The sequence below is a fragment of the Carassius carassius genome, chromosome 15 (genome assembly GCF_963082965.1).
Source record: "Carassius carassius chromosome 15, fCarCar2.1, whole genome shotgun sequence".
Taxonomy (NCBI): Eukaryota; Metazoa; Chordata; class Actinopteri; order Cypriniformes; family Cyprinidae; genus Carassius; species Carassius carassius.
In genome coordinates, this window is record NC_081769.1 from 25,487,791 (window position 1) to 25,506,238 (window position 18,448).

At 35.3% G+C, this 18,448-nt stretch overlaps 3 protein-coding genes and 1 pseudogene across 4 annotated transcripts; 2 read left to right on the forward strand and 2 right to left on the reverse strand.

Moving 5' to 3' along the window:
* The first annotated feature begins 60 nt into the window (after window positions 1-60).
* Window positions 61-1,384, forward strand: LOC132157936 (ras-related protein Rab-39B-like; annotated as a pseudogene).
* A 1,654-nt stretch (window positions 1,385-3,038) lies between these two features.
* LOC132158677 (ras-related protein Rab-39B-like) lies at window positions 3,039-5,433 on the forward strand. The gene is made up of 2 exons (XM_059568199.1): window positions 3,039-3,645; window positions 4,986-5,433. Exons 1-2 carry the CDS (start codon window positions 3,428-3,430, stop codon window positions 5,425-5,427), a joined length of 660 nt encoding a protein of 219 aa, XP_059424182.1. The 5' UTR covers window positions 3,039-3,427; the 3' UTR covers window positions 5,428-5,433.
* A 360-nt stretch (window positions 5,434-5,793) lies between these two features.
* LOC132158679 (transcription initiation factor TFIID subunit 12-like) lies at window positions 5,794-8,961 on the reverse strand. 2 transcript variants are annotated; one of them, XM_059568200.1, is made up of 6 exons: window positions 8,825-8,961; window positions 8,141-8,373; window positions 7,977-8,054; window positions 6,969-7,083; window positions 6,709-6,797; window positions 5,794-6,617 (listed from the first exon to the last, which is right to left on the reverse strand). In XM_059568200.1, the coding sequence occupies exons 2-6, from the start codon at window positions 8,309-8,311 to the stop codon at window positions 6,582-6,584; spliced, it is 489 nt and encodes a 162-aa protein (XP_059424183.1). In that variant the 5' UTR covers window positions 8,312-8,373; window positions 8,825-8,961; the 3' UTR covers window positions 5,794-6,581. The 2 variants fall into 2 exon arrangements, with proteins under 2 accessions (XP_059424183.1, XP_059424184.1); XM_059568201.1 differs by having other exon boundaries at window positions 8,141-8,367; window positions 8,825-8,956.
* Window positions 8,962-9,419: 458 nt separating this feature from the next.
* LOC132158681 (CTP synthase 1-like) lies at window positions 9,420-18,031 on the reverse strand. The gene is made up of 17 exons (XM_059568202.1): window positions 17,871-18,031; window positions 16,277-16,455; window positions 15,903-16,073; window positions 14,944-15,044; window positions 14,635-14,751; window positions 14,453-14,536; window positions 14,114-14,346; window positions 13,877-14,009; window positions 13,505-13,593; window positions 10,696-10,790; window positions 10,528-10,590; window positions 10,408-10,451; window positions 10,223-10,319; window positions 10,074-10,129; window positions 9,898-9,994; window positions 9,674-9,818; window positions 9,420-9,583 (listed from the first exon to the last, which is right to left on the reverse strand). The coding sequence occupies exons 2-17, from the start codon at window positions 16,443-16,445 to the stop codon at window positions 9,505-9,507; spliced, it is 1,773 nt and encodes a 590-aa protein (XP_059424185.1). The 5' UTR covers window positions 16,446-16,455; window positions 17,871-18,031; the 3' UTR covers window positions 9,420-9,504.
* Window positions 18,032-18,448: the final 417 nt, after the last annotated feature.

An 18,448-nucleotide genomic window follows, 5' to 3' on the forward strand; every position in this document is an offset into this window, starting at 1 on the left:
AAAAATCGAATCAACACTGGATCGTCTGACTCCTACCACATACAAATTGGAAATCTTTCTATGGAAACCAACAGGTACAGGTCTTAAAATGTAAAACTTGAACTGTATTTAGTTGAAATGTATCCATCTGAATATCAGTTATAATTCAATAGGTTCTCAACGTTTCTCTGGTCAAATCTTTAGGGATCCTGCAGCTCTCGTGAAGTGCCTGTACAGTTTTAAAATCATCATGATAGGTGACCGCAATGTGGGCAAGTCATGCATGCTGTATTGATACATAAATGGCTTGTTTCCAGAGAAAATCAACTGTACCATGGGAGCAGACTTCAGAAATCACATCCTAGAGGTGGAGCCAGGTGTGAGAGTACAGCTACAGATTTGGGATACGACTGGTAATGAAGCATTTTGGTAAGCAGTGAGAATACACATACTGCATGCTCCGCAAAATTCTTTTAACATGTACTTTTAAAACCCAAAATAATAATCTGAATGAACTAACAAAATGCCATATAATGAAAGAGAGTGATTCAGTTGTTTCAATTAAAATAGGCCATATTTCATACATAGGCTACAGTATGTGAATAAATAAGCTTTCCATTTGGCAAAGATACAACTATTTGAAAATCTGGAATATGAACGTGCAAAAAAAAATAAAAAATCTAAATATTGAGAAATTTGTCCAATTCAAGTTCTTAGCGATGCATATTACTAATCAAAAATGTCGTTTTTATATATGTATGGTTGGAAATTTACTAAATATCTTCATGAGTAAATTATATTTACTGGATATCCTAACGAATCTATAATTTTGACCCATACAGTGCATTGTTGGCTATTGCTACAAATATACATGTGTGACTTATGACTGGTTTTGTGGTGCAGGGTCACATATATTAGCGTATTTTATATATAGAATATACACTGACCTTGATTAGCACAATGGTTGTTCAAACTCACAAACGTATGTTTGCAGGAAGCGTCAGCTTGTCCAGCTTTACATTGCTCATTCAGCTGGATGCCTGCTGGTGTTTGACCTGGGCAATCGTGAGTCTTTCAGAGTCATTGAGCGTCAGTACACAGAGGTGTGTAATAGAGTGAATCCCTATACTGTCCTGTTTGTACTTGTGGGACACAAGTGTGACAGAAAAGAGCGGGAAATGACTCAAGAGGAGGTGGAACAGTTTGCAAGTGAATTGACAGCACCGTACATCAAGGCCTCGGCTAGAACGGGTCACAATGTGGCAGAAGCTTTTGAGCTGTTGACCCGACGCATCAGGGCTATCTGAGTGGAGAGATTTGTTTACATGAAAGCTGGGGCAAGATCCATGAAAACAAGCCCAACAAGGATGAGCCAGTTGAAAACAGCAAATGCTGCGTTTCATAAAGTTGATACGAGACTGCATTGGGACATTTTTTTCAACTGATGACCATTCAAAAGTTTTCATGTATTATTACAAAATAAAAATATGCAAGACATTAAACAACTATAAAACACAAATTAGTGCTGTCAAACTTTTAACCTCATCCAAAATAAAATTGTTTGTTTACATATGTGTGTTTCTTTTGTAAATGTATTATGTATATATAAATATACACACATGCATGTATACATTTAAGAAATTTTATATTTTCAAAATGTATACTGTATGTGTCTGTATTTATATATACATTATAAATGTACACAGTACACACAAATATTTTACATTAACAAAAACTATTATTTGTAAATAAGATTAATCTTGCATGAAATATGAAAACAAAACCAATAAGAATGAGCCAGCTTAAAACAACAAATGCGGTCTCACGATCAATGTGAAACTCTTTTTTTTTTCATCATTGGCAATTCAAAAGTAGCCAGGCATTTTAATGAAAAAGACATGAACCACTATAAATAATAAATATTTCATTCTGTTAAGTGCCAGTGACTGGGTTCTGATTTCAATACTTCATGTTTACAACTAATATTCATGTTCGGAAATATATTATAATCTTTACCAAATAAACTTGTGACATTTTCATTCCTAATTTCACGTGCTGATTCAATTCAACTGCTTTCTTGTTATTTTTCATACATTCATATTTATTGATTTTTTAAATTAATTATTTTATGTTGTTTTTTTATACATTTCTGTTTATTAATTTTTGTTTAGTAACTCGTTTACTTTTGCTTTTACTTACTGTAATGAATGTTGTCGTACAGCGTTCAAAATAAGAGCAGAAAATACAAAAAGCCAGCAGATCATAGTCATTATAGCTGGTTGTGTTATCATTGACAAAGGAAAGGATTGTACGTCCCCTAGTGGCCATCGAGAAAAAATCCATGTCATTACAATCTGGTTTAAAGAAGGAAATGCTACAAAAATGCATATCGTATGTATTATTAGACATTGAAAACAAGCTGCAAAGAGTCGTGAGAAAAATGTTCACGTTTTAATGGTTATTCTACTCAAAACTACCGTGGTAATAACATATTGCGCGTGCTCTTTAAACGTCTGCTTTCCTTTTCTGTCAGTAAATAATGGACAGCTATTCCGCTTCACTGGATCCCCACCCTTGCTTTACTGGTATGAATTACTTTCATTATAAGTCTCTAAACAGCCTTCATAGGCCTATCACTTTTTATGCTTTCGTATACACAAAAACTAATACCAGTTACACGCTGCTGATAGTATTACAATTAATTGTTCACTGGATTTATAAAGTAGGCTAGTCCACTAATCTAAAATATATGAAAACAAAGTGAAACACTCTATTTATAGCCTAAGTCGGTTTAAATTGTCTCTGTGTCCTAAGGGAGTCTGTTCCATTGTTGTTCACCTCCTGTTTGGAAAGCCACATATTGTGGACACGTTCTGTAGCAAACTAACCTGTTATGCCCAGTGGTTAGGAATATAGGAATATAACATTGTTAGTCTTCCAGCCATCTTCAGAGGTTATGACCTGGGTGGAAGCATTCTCATGGTTGGCCTATTGAGAAAGAAAAAGACCTAGCTGGAATGTTTTTCGTCATTACATGTGCTTTTATGTGATGCATGCCATGAGCTGACCTCAACAGGAAATGCTGGGCTTGTTCTGATATGATACTGCATGCTCATTCCCTCTGGTCTACGAGAAATCCCAACTTTCTGCTGGTATTTATAAACTCCGCCTCTCAAATTAACCCCGCCCAATAACAAGTATGAACAGGCAAAGATTAAAGAAACAGATGAGTTAGACAGAAGCTCCCACCCCTGCAACGATCAAACAGACTCAGCTCTTTGCAGAAAAACACAGGAGAAGCTGAGGAACTATGGGTTTATTTTTACCTATGTTTACAATGAGAACTTCAAGACCTCTAAGGTAAGAAGTTCTCTGAGGATCCTGGTGGAGTCACAGTCCTTAGTCAACCCCTAGCCTTTTCATTCGCTGCTTTCATCTGGCTCAAGTCATGGATCTCACTTTGTGGCAGTACCAGTTTCGAATCATCATGCTAGGAGACTCCACGGTGGGCAAATCATCCATGTTGAAGCGCTACACTGAGGATCTGTTTCTGGAGTGCATCAACCAAACAGTCGGAGTGGACTTCTATGTACACTTCCTAGAGGTGGAACCTGGGGTGAGGGTCAAACTGCAGTTCTGGGATACAGCTGGTCAAGAGAGGTTTAGGTAAGTTCTACCATGAATTGAACAAGCTATTCTCCAGATCATACACTTAAGGTCAGGGGTGCCAACGACCTGCACAGTTTAGCTCAAACTTGCCCCAACACACCTGTCAGTTCTTAATAATCCTAAAGACCTTGATTAGCAGGTGTCCTGATATTCATGTGTGTTTATTTGTGGTTGAAGCGAAACTCTGCAAGACGGTGGCCCTGCAGGAGCGGTTTTGGATACCACTGTTTAAGATGAATAATTCACACATGACACATTTCCCCTCACAGTAACTTCTGTACATTTAGTCATAAGTTCAGTATCTAAAAACAGTTTACAGAAGTTGCCTTGCTTCTGTAAAAAAGGATTGTGAAACATATTACTCATCACAGCAACAAGAATTTTCATGATACTTCCAGGAAGTATTTTGTCAGTCTACACTAAAAATTGATTCTCTGCCAGGCCGGGCTCCAAATGGGAGTTGGGGGGGATAGGTTGGGGGTTGGGCTTGGTCCACTTAATTGTCCCACCCTGGCAACCACGCTAAATGTTCAGCCCACCCAGAGAGAACTACGGCCCATCTAACTTGGAGTTGGGCCTCTTTTCTGGTATGCATAGATGCCTTCAGCAAGGCATATCACCCAAAAAGGAAAATTGTCATCATTTACTCAACTTCATGTCATTCCAAAGTCTCGTGGGTGGCAAGCCTTGGACAAGGTGAAGGGGGCAATTAAAATACATAATTTATTTGGTAATGCTTTAAGTTATCAAGCTTTAAGTTATCAAGGCATGTTTAACAGCTAAAACAGTGGTTTACTCATATTACTACACTCTTGAAAATTCAGGTTCCAAAAGAGAGTTTACGAATGAAAGAAATTGTCCAATGCACAATAAGGTGGAACAAGTCCTGCATTCTGAATAAAATAGCCAATTGCCAACTGGTAAAGTCATTGCATCACTGCATCAGTGGGGGTGGAAAGGATATTTGATGATAAGAAATAACATTTATGTGAGCGATTTAAGTGAGCTGACTTTCCAATTTCAGTATTTCCTCATTCAAGGAAGTAGGAGTTGGTTTTGCATGCCTGAAATAGCTCCCCGGAGGCGTTGCAAATATGGCTGTGTTAACTGACTTTCCTTTTAAAGGATTTCAGAATGATACAGATTATCCAGTGAGAAAGAACATTGTTTATTTGGATTTTATCCATTGGGAATTTATTTGTTGGTAAAAAAAAGGGAAAAAAAGCCATTATGGACTACAATGGAGTCCGAATAAATGCGATGTATAAACAGATTATTGATTATCACATTGCAGAGGTCTGAAAAAAAATAACCCTAAAACTATGGTACATTTGCAGGTCTGTGACTCGCTCCTACTACCGTAACTCGGTCGGAGGACTTCTGGTGTTCGATCTGGGCAACCACAAATCTTTTGAAAATGTGCGGCAGTGGTATGCAGAGGTGTGTGAACGTGTTCAACCCTACACTGTGGTGTTTGTGCTGGTGGGACACAAAAGTGACCGGGTCAAAGCTGGAGAGCGAGCCGTGGACCGATCTGAGGCAGAAAAGCTCGCAAGCCAATTGGGAGCGGTGTACATCGAGGCTTCATCAAAAACAGGTCACAATGTGAAAGAGGCCTTTGAACTCTTGACCCGGAGGGTGTATCAGGGCATAAAAAGTGGAGAGATCCAGTTGCGTGATGGATGGGATGGAGTCAAGAGCTCAGCACCTACAGCCCAAACACTCCAGAAGATACAAAACAATGAAGCCGCTGAGGAAAACAAGAGCTGTTCTTGTTAACTTAATATATGTGTAGTTCTTCAAACGTCAAATATATGTGTAGATCACTGAAACTCATGATTAACATCATGCATATGTACATTTAATTTCCAAATGTTTGTTCGTATTTCTGAGATCAACATTGGATAAAGTGTCTTTATTCATTAGTGTGGCTGCATCAGTTAAAAGATTTGAACTGCTTTTCATCATATTATGTCACATTAATAAGGCCACGTATTTCCATAAACATGGATGTATTTTTGCTGATACAGACATTCTGAACGTATTTAAGTTAAACTATTCACTAATATATCCATACATAGATGCATTGCTGAAACAGGTTATGTTAGATGTTATTTCTGAAAATATGAGTGAGTTCAGTGGGAATAAATCACAATTAGTTGTTTTTTATTCATGAAAAACAAGAGACTGTAAAACACTGTGATACATGGCAAAAAAAAAAAAAGTTTATACTCAGTTTAACTCCACAGAAAAGTTCAAATCTGTTCACAAACCCACAGCAGACAGGGTTTATGCACCATTTCCCATAAATCACACATATATAACTCCCTCGAACCAATTAACCATTCTGCATTATGTCATTACTTCCAATGCAATGAATTAAATGGGGAAGTGGTATTTATTTATCTGGTAAAAATGACTGTTTACATTTAGAAAATCACACACTAAAGATGTCCTCTATAGTACTAAATATTAATTAAGTTATGAAGTCTATAACACCAAACACTATGAACAAATCAGATACATGGTGATTGTAATTGTGCATAGCTATTAATGCCAGCTGAGCAAACGTTGTGTGACTGCATGGCGGGTCAGCTATTCACGAAATATGAATGAAAATACGGTTCATGGGAGAAACAATAAACAACTGATGTTTTTCACAGAATTCCGTGAGATTCTATAATATAATAAACCCCAGTATAGCACCAAGTCGAGACCAAGGTGCCAAAATAACATTTTAACACAAAGTGAACTGTACAGACAATTTACTTCACTTCCTATGCACCTTTTGAATGTGAAAAGTCAACAGAACTGTACTGTGAATAGTACAACACATTCTGCCTCTCTGATTAACATAACATATATATTGGTTCAATCCCTCTCCACTTCCAAAACTAGCAGAAAAAGAATGTTTATTGGTGCTTCCGATCTTGCTACTTTTTGGTTGTTTTGCGGATCAATGCCATTCTCTGAAAAAAAAAAAACAGAAAAAGATATTTAGGTATGCAAGTCATGTGTTTTTCATAATTTCAGTTTAAATGCATAAAAACGATAGCTGACCTGTTTGTGAGCTTCTGTGGTGCAAGCCTTCTTGTACGGTCGGATCTCATCTGAACCAAAACCAGGAATCCACATGTTCCACTGTCGTTCTGTGATGCAATATTGGATTAGGGACTATATTACCTTGTATTATTCTTTAGAATGGTAATAAATCAAAATGTAAAAAAGTTCCATGTAAGAAGCATAAAAAATGTGTGTTTTATTTAAATTCATTAAAAATGCGCTTAAACCACTGGGAACTGTCTATGCAAGAACCTCACCCAGGTGTAGCTGGACATCTTTGACTTCAAGAGTGTTTGACTTCCTGTGTCGGGCAAGTTGGCAAGCCGCCGTCACCACGCTCTCAATGAAGTCATCGGCAATCTGCAAGAGCATCTGAAGAGAAAGGGAAATGACTCGGATCAACAGAAAACAGTTGAGGGACACTACTTGGGGTTGGTAAGATTTTGACTATTTTTGGAAGAAATCTCATTTAAAAAATAGTAATATTGTGAAATATTATTAAAATTTAAAATAAATTATTTTTATACATTTTATAAAGGCAATTTATTCCTGCAATGACAAAGATTTAAAAACCTTTCTAATATTGCTGCACAAGAATCATTCATTATCAATGTTAGAAACATTTGCTTTCAAAAGAAACATTATTTATTGGAAACAGATTTTTTTACATTATAAATGTCTTAACTGTTACGTTTGACCTAATGCATCCTTGCTGAATAAAAGTATTAAAATGATAAACATTAAATAATGTTTTAATTTTAATATGAGATTATCTAGGGAACCATATAAACAATCTATTGGCTAGTTTATTATTATTATTTCACATTTTTATTTTAGCTGTGGATGTAAAGGGATGCTTCTTATTTTTAAATACTGTTTTTATTATAATAATTATCAATTTCCTAAAGTCATTAAGGTAACTCACAGTCTTGTCAAATGTATTTACTGTTACTTTTGACCAAATTAAAGTATCCTTGCTGAATAAAATTATAATAATAATAATAATATAAACAAATCATAGCTCTGAGCTGACAAAAATGGATACCTAGAGAACAATATCAATAATCAACTAACTAATTTACACATTTATTCACATATCATTCACATTTTAATTTAAATGTAAGGGGATGTTTTCTTATTTTAAAATACATCTATTACTATAAATTCCTTCATTTAGATGGAGCAGATGTTTAGGCACTCCACAGATTTGTAATTTATGAAAAAAAATTATTGTGTGCATCACTAACCACAAGAGCAATACCTACCTCCTCCACATCTTCATCGAGTTGCTCATTAGGGTCAATTTCTCTCACAAGATCCTGCAGTTTCTTCTTACTAAGCACCTGTTTGGAGGATATTAGATCATAAATGTTATGTGGAATACAAATAGAGGCAAAGTCTAAAAGATTTTAACTGCTTGGGGTCTCACCTGAGTGCCTTCAGGGCTCAGTCTCCCTGCAGGTCCAGGGGTGCCTGGAACTTTCCCGGGGGCGACGGTGCTGTTGGCCATGTTGGTGGAGATGGGTGGTGTTGAAGAGGCTTCTGCTTTCACAACAGTTAAGAAGTTAGAGCGACTGGTCTGTGACGGGTACTGAGTCATACTATGCTAGTCAAGAGATATCTGTCAGGAGCCTCTTCAAAGCCAGAGTGCGGTCTCTTCAGCTGCAAAAAAAAAAAAAAGGTATTGAGAAATATTACATACTTGAGCTTTAAATAAATTGTTTATAAATACCACAAAAAAAAAACTAAGAACTTCTAGCGTCACTCGATGCAAAGATCTCAATAGGAAAAACATCACAGGACTGTCATCTGTATGCTCTACAGGCTAACGACTTTAGCTTTTTAGCTTCGCTGATGTTTTCTGGGATTATCAACTTAAACTAACGTTACTTGGGAAAACGCGTATGCGCTACTGGTGTTAATAAATCTAATAATGCAAATGAACAAATAAGTCATGTTATTTGATGTTTTCGTAGTTGCTATAATCCTTCACCAGATCAATTTCAGCTTAGCATATTAGCAGCTAGCAAGTAAACATTTGTGCCAGTCCACATCTCGTGATGCTTTCCTTTTGTTTTATATAATCCTGTTAGATGGTGAATTAGTGTAGTACCTGATCCAAGTAATTGTGTATTATCTACCCATCTTCGGCGTTTATGAGCTGGAAATATTCAAAAGCCAATTTAAGTTGTTGTTATTTCTTCTACAGGCGCCTCTTCTGGCGAACCGAAGCTCTGCTGAATTATCGCGAGATCTCAGATCTCGGGTTTTTACAAAATGAAAGCCCAGGCGTCTATTACAAATGAGCGCTTTATTATAAAATAATGTTTTGAGCTTAATATGTTACGTTATATGGAGATTATATATTTTCATTCTGATCTCACTTTGAAAAAACAAACATAATTTGGATGTACAGTAATGTTTTTACATTTTGTCTAAATGCTAACTGGATGTGGGATTACTGTTTAAGGGGTGTGAGTATTATTTAGTTTCCTCTATGTGGAGTCGTTTTCCATCAAACCAGGAGCTGAAAAATGTTTGCACAGACAAGATCAGTAAGCTGTATTATAACACGAATTTCATGTTCACACACATTATTTTTAATTCATGAATATACTTTAAAAACTGTGTAATGCTTTTCGTCTTGCCCCATATTATTTAATCTTCTAAATATATCACTGTTGACAGAACAGTATGCATGCACCATATTTTGCTTAAAAAGAACACATTAACTTTTTTATTCATTTATTCATACAACTAATTCATGTCATTAAAGTTTTGTGTATTTCCACTTTAAGAAAGTGATGGGAATTTGATTTCAGATATCTCTGAGTCCGGTGAACTGCTGCCACTTCGGTCACTGTATGTGTCCCTGAGTGAGAAGAAAAACAAGGTAAGACATACTGCTGGTAGCAATTCTCAATAGTTAAGCTCTTCTATGAGAGTTAATTAGGCGAATTACTGAGGTGAGAGCCGGCATCCTTTTTGTAAGTAGTTCTGTAGTTTCCCAGATGCTGCCAGTAGAAGGCCAAAATAAGGAGGTGAGGGTTTGATGGGGCGAGAAGTGAATTCTGGGTGGTACTGGACTCCGACAAAATAAGGGTGATCTGTTGTGACAGAAGAAACAAGCTGAAACGAATACTCAAAATCTCTCCAGACAGGTTTAGATACTGGAGATTCACTGACCTTCAAGTTCAATGATCTCCATTCGCTCCCCCTCCAGGTCCTGACCCACAAATCGAAAACCTCTATCCTCAAAGTGCTGCTTCAGTTCTGGATTCACCTAGAAAAACACAAAATAAACTAATTAAACAAGCAGAAAGAAATTATTTAAAAAGTCATTTTGTAAATATTAACCGGACCTCAAAGCGATGTCGATGCCTTTCGTCCACATATTCAGCATCTCCATACAGCTTTCCTACAACAAAACAGTTAAAATATCATGCCAATTTTAAACCTTTAAATACAGTATCAGTTTCTAATTTTGTGATGAGTGACTTTCACAACTTACGAAGAAAGCTGGAGGTGTTTTTAAATAAGGTGCACCTTTTTCCCAACCGCATGGTTCCTCCCATCTGCCCTGGATTGTGCTCGGGCATTTCAATCACCTGATAACAGAAAAAGCTCTCATCACACCAAAAGAAAAAAGAAACATTATTCAGATTTGCTCATTTATTTTACCAAACCATTACCTACCACTGGATGTTTTGTTTCAGGGTCAAATTCTGTAGAATTGGCATCTGTTAAGAGGATAGCAGTTAAAATAAAAACAAAGTTTAATTTAAAAGGCATATCATAAAATCTGAGTGTTCTTACCTTCCCAGCCAAGTACATTACGAGCAAATTCACACACTGCCAGCTGCATGCCCAAACAAACACCTGCCAAACACGAGATTGGGATAACCACAGACATGCTGTCAAAAAACTAGTTGTTTACATCATATTTTGCTACTAACATTGATTGCACTGACAGTTTTTTGTTACCTAAAAATGGCTTTTTCTTTCTCCTCGCCCAGTTAATAGCTTGGATTTTTCCCTCAGTGCCTCGCACACCGAAGCCTCCAGGAACAAGTACCCCACTAACAGTCAAGCAAACATTCAAATGAACATTCGATGAATATATATTCAAAGTAGTGCTGTCAAACGATTAAACGAGATTAATCACATCCATAATAAAAGTTTTTTTATGAAGGTAAAATGACGTCATAAAGATTTGCATGCGTAAGGTAATATTTGTGGGCAAAAAATGAATTGCAGCATTTTACTGTTATTCGTAATTGTAATTAATATAATGTGAAACTGCAGGTTCTCGCTAACGCAAAATAAATATGATTTATTGACGCTATGTGTATTAGGGCAAAAAATTTCCAAAATAAACGGATATGTACAGCTCGAGTTTTGCAAGTGCGAGGGGGAAGGCGGGTCCACCTTCTTCGCTGACCCTCCATTTACTCTTATCTGATTGGTTCAATCAACACATTATACGCCGAGAAATTTATCTTCATTTAGTTCAGGATTGTTCTTGCTATCGGAATGGTACTTTTAACGTGCACATACAGTAAAAAAAAAAAAAAAGAAAAATTTGGTAAAAATAACAACTTAATTAAACCATGCTCCTTTCATAAGCTGTGTTCCTATAGGCTAAACTGCCATGTGTTAATACTGAATTGCGAGCCGGTGTTAACATTATTTGGTTTGTTTTGGTTTTACTTTGTAATTTCATAATCTGCTTACACCACTGAGCTGCTGTTAAACTTTATAATCAAAACGATGTTATGTGACAACGCTCCACACTATGGTATCAGAGTGCTATACTTTGTAAAACATTTTTACTATGCCAATTAAGCTACTTGAATATGAATTTGGCCATTTATCAGACCATGTTTCTATTTATGGCATTTATCACTCAATTGTATATTTTTTAATTTCAATATTGATTCTGATCACTTTGATGTGACTGATCAAGCTCTTACAGGAAGCAAGACGGAGTAACAAATTGCTTTCTTTGTGTACAGATTTGACTAATGCAAAAAACTTTGATAAATATGTCTTTAATAATGTCAAAGTAATATTTGTAAAAATAAACCTTTAAATTACAACATGTTAAATAAAAAAAATATGACTGTTTATTCTGTTGGTTCAACTATTATTTAACCAAATTTGTGTTTAAAAAAAATGGATCAGTAGATCAGTAAATTATGCATGTATTAGGCTATTGCAGATACTAGACCTCCTTTAAGTATCATAAAAAATTACAATATAATATTACAATAAACTAATATATCATATAACCTGTTGAGGAGAAGAAGGAAACTACACAGCTCACAATTCACACTATGAACAGATAGATTATTGGTACACAACTTATAAAATATCATGTTTTAATTAAGTTGTTATATTAATTTAATTTTTTATTTTTTTACTGTATGTGTACGTTAAAATTATTATTCCGGTAGTAAGAACGATCCTGAACTAAATCAAGATAAATGTCTTGGCGTATGTTGTGTTTATTGAACCAATCAGATAAGAGTAAATGGAGAGTCAGCAAAAGCCTCATTTGATTGGCTACAAGAAGAAGGTGGACCCACCTTCCCCCTCGCGCTTGCAAAACTCGGTTAGTGAGAGAATCGTGCAAAAATTGTAATCACAGAGAAAAGAAAGACAAAGCTGTACTATCATATTTTTTGGGAACTTTTTGCCCTACATACATAACGAGTCATTTAGACATTTGCATTTTTTTTTTACACGTACAAATTGGTTCTACGCAGTCAATACATTTTGCAGTTCTTTAAGCTGTTGTTTTCGCTTGCAAATCACTGTTCACAGGCTTGCAGTGATTTTGACCGTCTTTTGGTGAAAACAACATGTCAAAAGTGTAAGCACGGAAAAATGAATGCAGTCAAAATAATTTATTTTATTTATTAGAATATTTATTTTGTGTTAGCATGAAGCTGCAGTTTCACAATACATGCATTACACTTACGAATAACAGTAAAATGCTGCAAATATTTTTCTTTGCGCTTGATACACGATTTACACCTTTACAAACTGTTTCTTGTGTATGCACATTTAATTTACGCTTACAGTCTTATGTACACCTCCACAAATATTACCCTGTGCATGCAAATCTTTTTTCATTTTACCTAATTTTATCAGGTTTGGATCAGGTACTACGTCATTTTACCTTTATAGTTTTTGTTTACACAATATATGTGTGTGTGCTGTGTATAATAATTATGTGTATATAAACAAACACACACACACATACATGATATATTTTGAAAATATTTACATTTATATATTTACATTAATATAATTTTATTATTATATTTAATATATAAATGTAAAGTTTTTTTAAAATATATATATTCATGTGTGTGTATTTATATATACATAATAAATATGCACAGCACACACATATGATATGTCAACAAAAGCTTTTATTTTGGATGCGATTAATCGCAATGAATTGTTTGACAGAACTAATTCAAAGTCAATGGTAGTTCGTAAACTATTTTAACCATAATGTATGGTTATTTTTTGGAAACCACAATGCAGTTTTTGTAATGAGACAAACAGTAAAAGCAGGTCCTGATTTCAACCATTGAGTACTGTTTACACTGAAAAAGTAGGCCATTATATGCCTGAATAAAACCAGGATATTGGATAACATTATCTAAGAGCCCACAGAGCTGATATGACACCAGTAGATTAAAACTTATAATTTGAATGTTCTCTGTTGATGGACAAAACAGAGTTGGTTAATTTCTAGTGTTTTTGAGGGTACACTCACTCAGCACTGCAGAGCTTCTGCCAGGCCTCATGGTACTTCACCGGCTCCTCCTGCAACGCTGCTGGCTCTAGGTCTGCCGAATCGATGTACTGAAATGAAGTACCATTTTATACTATCACACTGTAAAAAATTACAGTTTAACAATTTGGGGTAATTTAGATTTTACTACGTTTTTGAAAGAAGTTTCTTATGGTCACCAATTTGCATATATTTGATGAAAAATACAGTAAAAAAATTAATAAAAAAAACTAATATTGTGAAGTATGCAAGAACTACAATTTAAATTCAAAAGACACTCTCAGATGGGGCAAAACTATCAACTTCTTCATAGAAGCACAGGAAATTGCTTCTAGTTCTTCTGGCATTCCTTACCTTGACTTCTAGCTTATAGTTGATGGCGAGGGCAGAGTGCTCCAGTGCTTTGATAACAGATGCATACGAATCTGAAAGCTTGGTGTATTTGCCTACTAAAGCAATGGAGGTTTGCTCCAGGAGTCGGTCAGATCTATGAAACAAAGACAGACGGCTTAAAACAGCTGTATAAAACTTGGAATTTTTGGGAAGAATACCATTTTTTGAGATGGTTAGGAGAATCCAAACAGTACAAACCGGTCTGACATCTCCTTCCATTTTGTGAGCATTTTGCGAGGTCTCATCTCAATGGGCAAGTCCAGCCTGCGGCAGAAGTAGTCAACTATACCCTGATCCTCCAGGAGTAGAGGTACTCTGTAGATGGAGGACACGTCATGTATGCAGATCACCTGTTCAGGTTCTACATGGCAAAACATGGAGATCTTCTCTTTCACTGCAGTGTCCAGTGGAGTGGAGCAACGACAGACAATCTGCAAACAAAAACGATGCATTCCCAGAAACACACCAAAAAAATGTGTTGGAGTTACTTTACTTGCATTGGTTCTTTATAGAATATAATAGAGAGTAAAGACTGACGAGATCAGGTGACAGGCCAAGTCCACGAAGCTCCCGAACACTGTTCTGTGTGGGTTTGGTCTTCTGTTCTCCTGTTGAATTGGGCTAAAAATACATCCAAAGACCACAGGAGTTTTTTAAAGCACCTTTCAACTACACGTTTAAATATAACTGTTAGTAAAAAAAAAAAAAACAACTCTTACCTGAGGTACAAGACTGACATGGATGTTACAAAAATTCTCCCGTTTCACTTTAAACTGAAACTGTCTAAAAGCTTCAATGAAAGGCATACTCTCAATATCTCCGACTGTACCTCCAAGCTGTGTGGGGGGAAAATTGTAAATTAATCTTATTATAATTCTATTTTCATTTATTTATGTTAAAATCTATATTCATATCGATATTAAATGTATATATATATATATATATATATATATATATATAATCCAGCCCTGTCCTTAATTGAATCAAGTGTTTCTTCAAAATGTACAGAGCAAAACAGACAGATATACCTCAATGACACAGACTTCTGGTTCAATACCGTCATCATCCACTGACACCTTCGCCTGTCTCATGACCCATTCCTGTATAGCATCCGTAATGTGTGGTACCACTGTAAAAATTATTTATATTCATCTAAGTGACACCACATTTTCCATTATGTAATCTCTTCAGAAACAAGTATGGCAGGCAACAGATGCTTAAACATTTGTAATAGAATCAGATGAGGATATGCAAATGAAGGGTGGGTGCTTTCAAATACTTCAAGGTACAATAAACATCATGGTACATCTGTCATGATACAATTTATTGCAATGCAATTGCTTCAGTGCAGTATTGTTAGAAAAACATTTGCAACATATTATTGAGTGACAGTGACAGAAGTGACAGTAAAGACATTTATGAATAAATGCTGTTCTTTTCAACTTTCTATTCATCAAAGAATGATGAAAAGAAAGTTGCATACTTCAGAATATTCTGAAAAGGAAAATGGTATTATAGTTTACACAAATGTATTAGGCTGCCCAACTGTTTTTATCATTTATAATTAGAAATGCACCAAATCATCGTATTTGAATAATTTCTACAGGATCATGTGACACTGAAAACTGAAGAAATGGTTGCTGAAAATTCAGCTTTGCCATCCCAGCTATAGATTATTTATAAAATAAAAAAATATACTGAAAAAGAAACAATTATTTTAAATGATATTGCTATTTCACAATATTACCATATGATCAGATAAATGCAGCTTTAGTGAGCATAAGAGACTTCCTTCAAAAACACAAAAAAATCCCAACTCCAAATATTAATAGTATAGTAATAGTAGTGTATGGTACGGCTGCATATTACAGAATGCGGTACATTTCAGGTTCAAACTCAAATTCAGACAAGACTGATATAATCCTGTTTCCTCATGCCATACTTCATATTTATGTTCCAAACATCCTCGTGACATTGTGTAACTCACCTTGTACAGTTTTACCCAAGTAATCCCCTCTCCTCTCCTTGTTTATAACAGACTGATAGATCTTCCCCGTTGTCAAATTGTTGTCCCTGGTTAGCCGGATGTCCAGAAAACGTTCATAGTTCCCTAAATCCAAGTCCACCTCGCCGCCATCATCCAGCACAAACACTTCACCTGTAAAACAGAACGTCAGAGAGATTGACACTGGCATGAGGATACTGATAGAAATAGAAAAGACAGCCATCAGAGCCATCAGTACGACATGCTGCAGCCCAAAATAATGACTAACCAATTTTGCAAAAAACAAATGTCTCATGTAGCAGTTCTTATTTATGTATCGTAAACATAATAATCCAAATTAAGTAGCCTGCACTTACCATGTTCATAGGGAGAGAAAGTGCCTGCATCGATGTTGATGTAGGGGTCGATTTTGATAGCAGTGACATGCAGGCCACATGATTTGAGTATAGTGCCCACACTGCTGGCTATGATCCCTTTCCCAATGCCAGATATCACACCGCCTGTCACCAGTATGTACTTCATCATTCAACAGCGTCTATCAGTTTGGGAAGGACTGGTGTTTATTTCAACAATGATGTAATAACAGTCAGTCACAAATATATGATGTTACATATCTGAAGTTCAGAATAAAATGTAAGCGGGTCAGTAACATATTTTTACAATGCAATTCATATTAATCCCTTGAATACACCTCTGCTATGATGAACAAGTCAATTTATGAACTACAATTTTTAGCATTTAAATTTTTTTTTTTACATTTTTATAAAATAATATTTTGATAAAAATGTCTAGTTATTAAATACTTTTAGCATAATACAAACTGTTATGGATTTTTTTAATTTTTTTATAAACGTGACCTTGGCTGTGAAAACCCAGCTAGTCATTTTTTTGGCGATTTACTGGTTTTTTGTTTATTTTTTGTTTTTTAACATACAATCATACTTCATAAGGTAAAGAACATTCTGTAAAAACGTAACATTGATATCATTAATAATGACTGAGTAAGACCATATCAAAGATTGAAATCATTGTGATGGTTGAAATCAAACTTTGACGCTTGTTATCTCATAATAAGATTTTGAGACTTTAGCCTGGATTTCACAGAGGGACACATATTATATATATATATATATATATATATATAAACATTTATATAAAATAATTAAAATATAAAATCACACATAACCCTCTGAACACAAAATATAAGCATATTTGTTTACTATATATCTATATATGTGTGTGTGTCAGAAATTATATTTATTATATATAGAAATAATTTTCCGCTTAAATACATTTAGCAGATGATTTTATTCAAAGAAACTTACAGCAGAAGAACAAAAGCGTGGAATTTAAGCATAAAAACGTGAAAGTGATCATTTGAAAAGGTGCACTTTGTGCTTTGTATCACTTGACTTTTTGTATTTTTAGCTGAAAATTATGTAAAACCATGGCCCAGAAACTAGATTTTTTTAAAAGACTTATTTTCATCTACTGGAAAGCAAAAAAAAAAATAACACACACACAAGAGAACAATCAAACACCTTGTGACACAAAAAGTGACACTGACACAAGGAAGTAAATCATTAATTATATTTTTTGCGGGAAGACAGACAATGAGACACACAATAACAATACATTTATAACGACCATGCCAAACTCTGCAACACCCAAGCAGATGATGATAAGAAAAGGACCAAATGTAAACCACGATGACATTGTAAACAAAAACCAAATACGCCAAAGCGTCATTCACTAATTCATCTCTAACAACATAAAGTGTACACGCTATCGCAAGAGCGTTTCGCAATGTCTTTTAATAGTCTTATAATTGAAAGCCATTAGAGACGCGAATAGATTACATAACACTGCAGTAAACTTCCATGTCAGTACAAGTGAATCGCGAGGTGCAATGAAAGCAGAAATAGATCATAAAATGAATGTTAACTGTACCTGAAATCGATAGTAATATATAAAACCGAAGATTAAAAACATCAACCGATTCACGATACACGAGCCATCATCGCGACACGTTTGTTTGGGTTTCAGCGAAATGCGGTAAAGCGCCAAAACAACACGTGGTGAGGAATTCGATGCTGAGTTTCTCTAGCTTTGCCACTCGCACTTGCATTGATAGAAACCTAGAGTGAACGCCTTATAATAGCATAAAGCGATATCCTATCGCATCATTTCTGCAGGCTATCACTGCATTACATCGATTCAGTCTATTTTTTTAAGTAAGTTTATATACAGTTGCTGTTCCTTGAATAAAACATAGGCTAAATGGAGGAATGGGCTCACATTCCACCACTGCCAGGCTGTGCTGTGGTTTAGAATGATATCGCCGGTCTAATTCCACTTAGTACTACTAACTCCCTGGGAATATTGGTATTTTAGAGTCGATGTGTAAACCTGATCAATTCCTTTCAAGATTTCGATTTCTATTTTAACATCGTCAAAACACCGAATTTGCAACGATTAGGCTTTTCTGTATTCTTTATTGGCATGAAAACACGTAGCGTTGGTACATA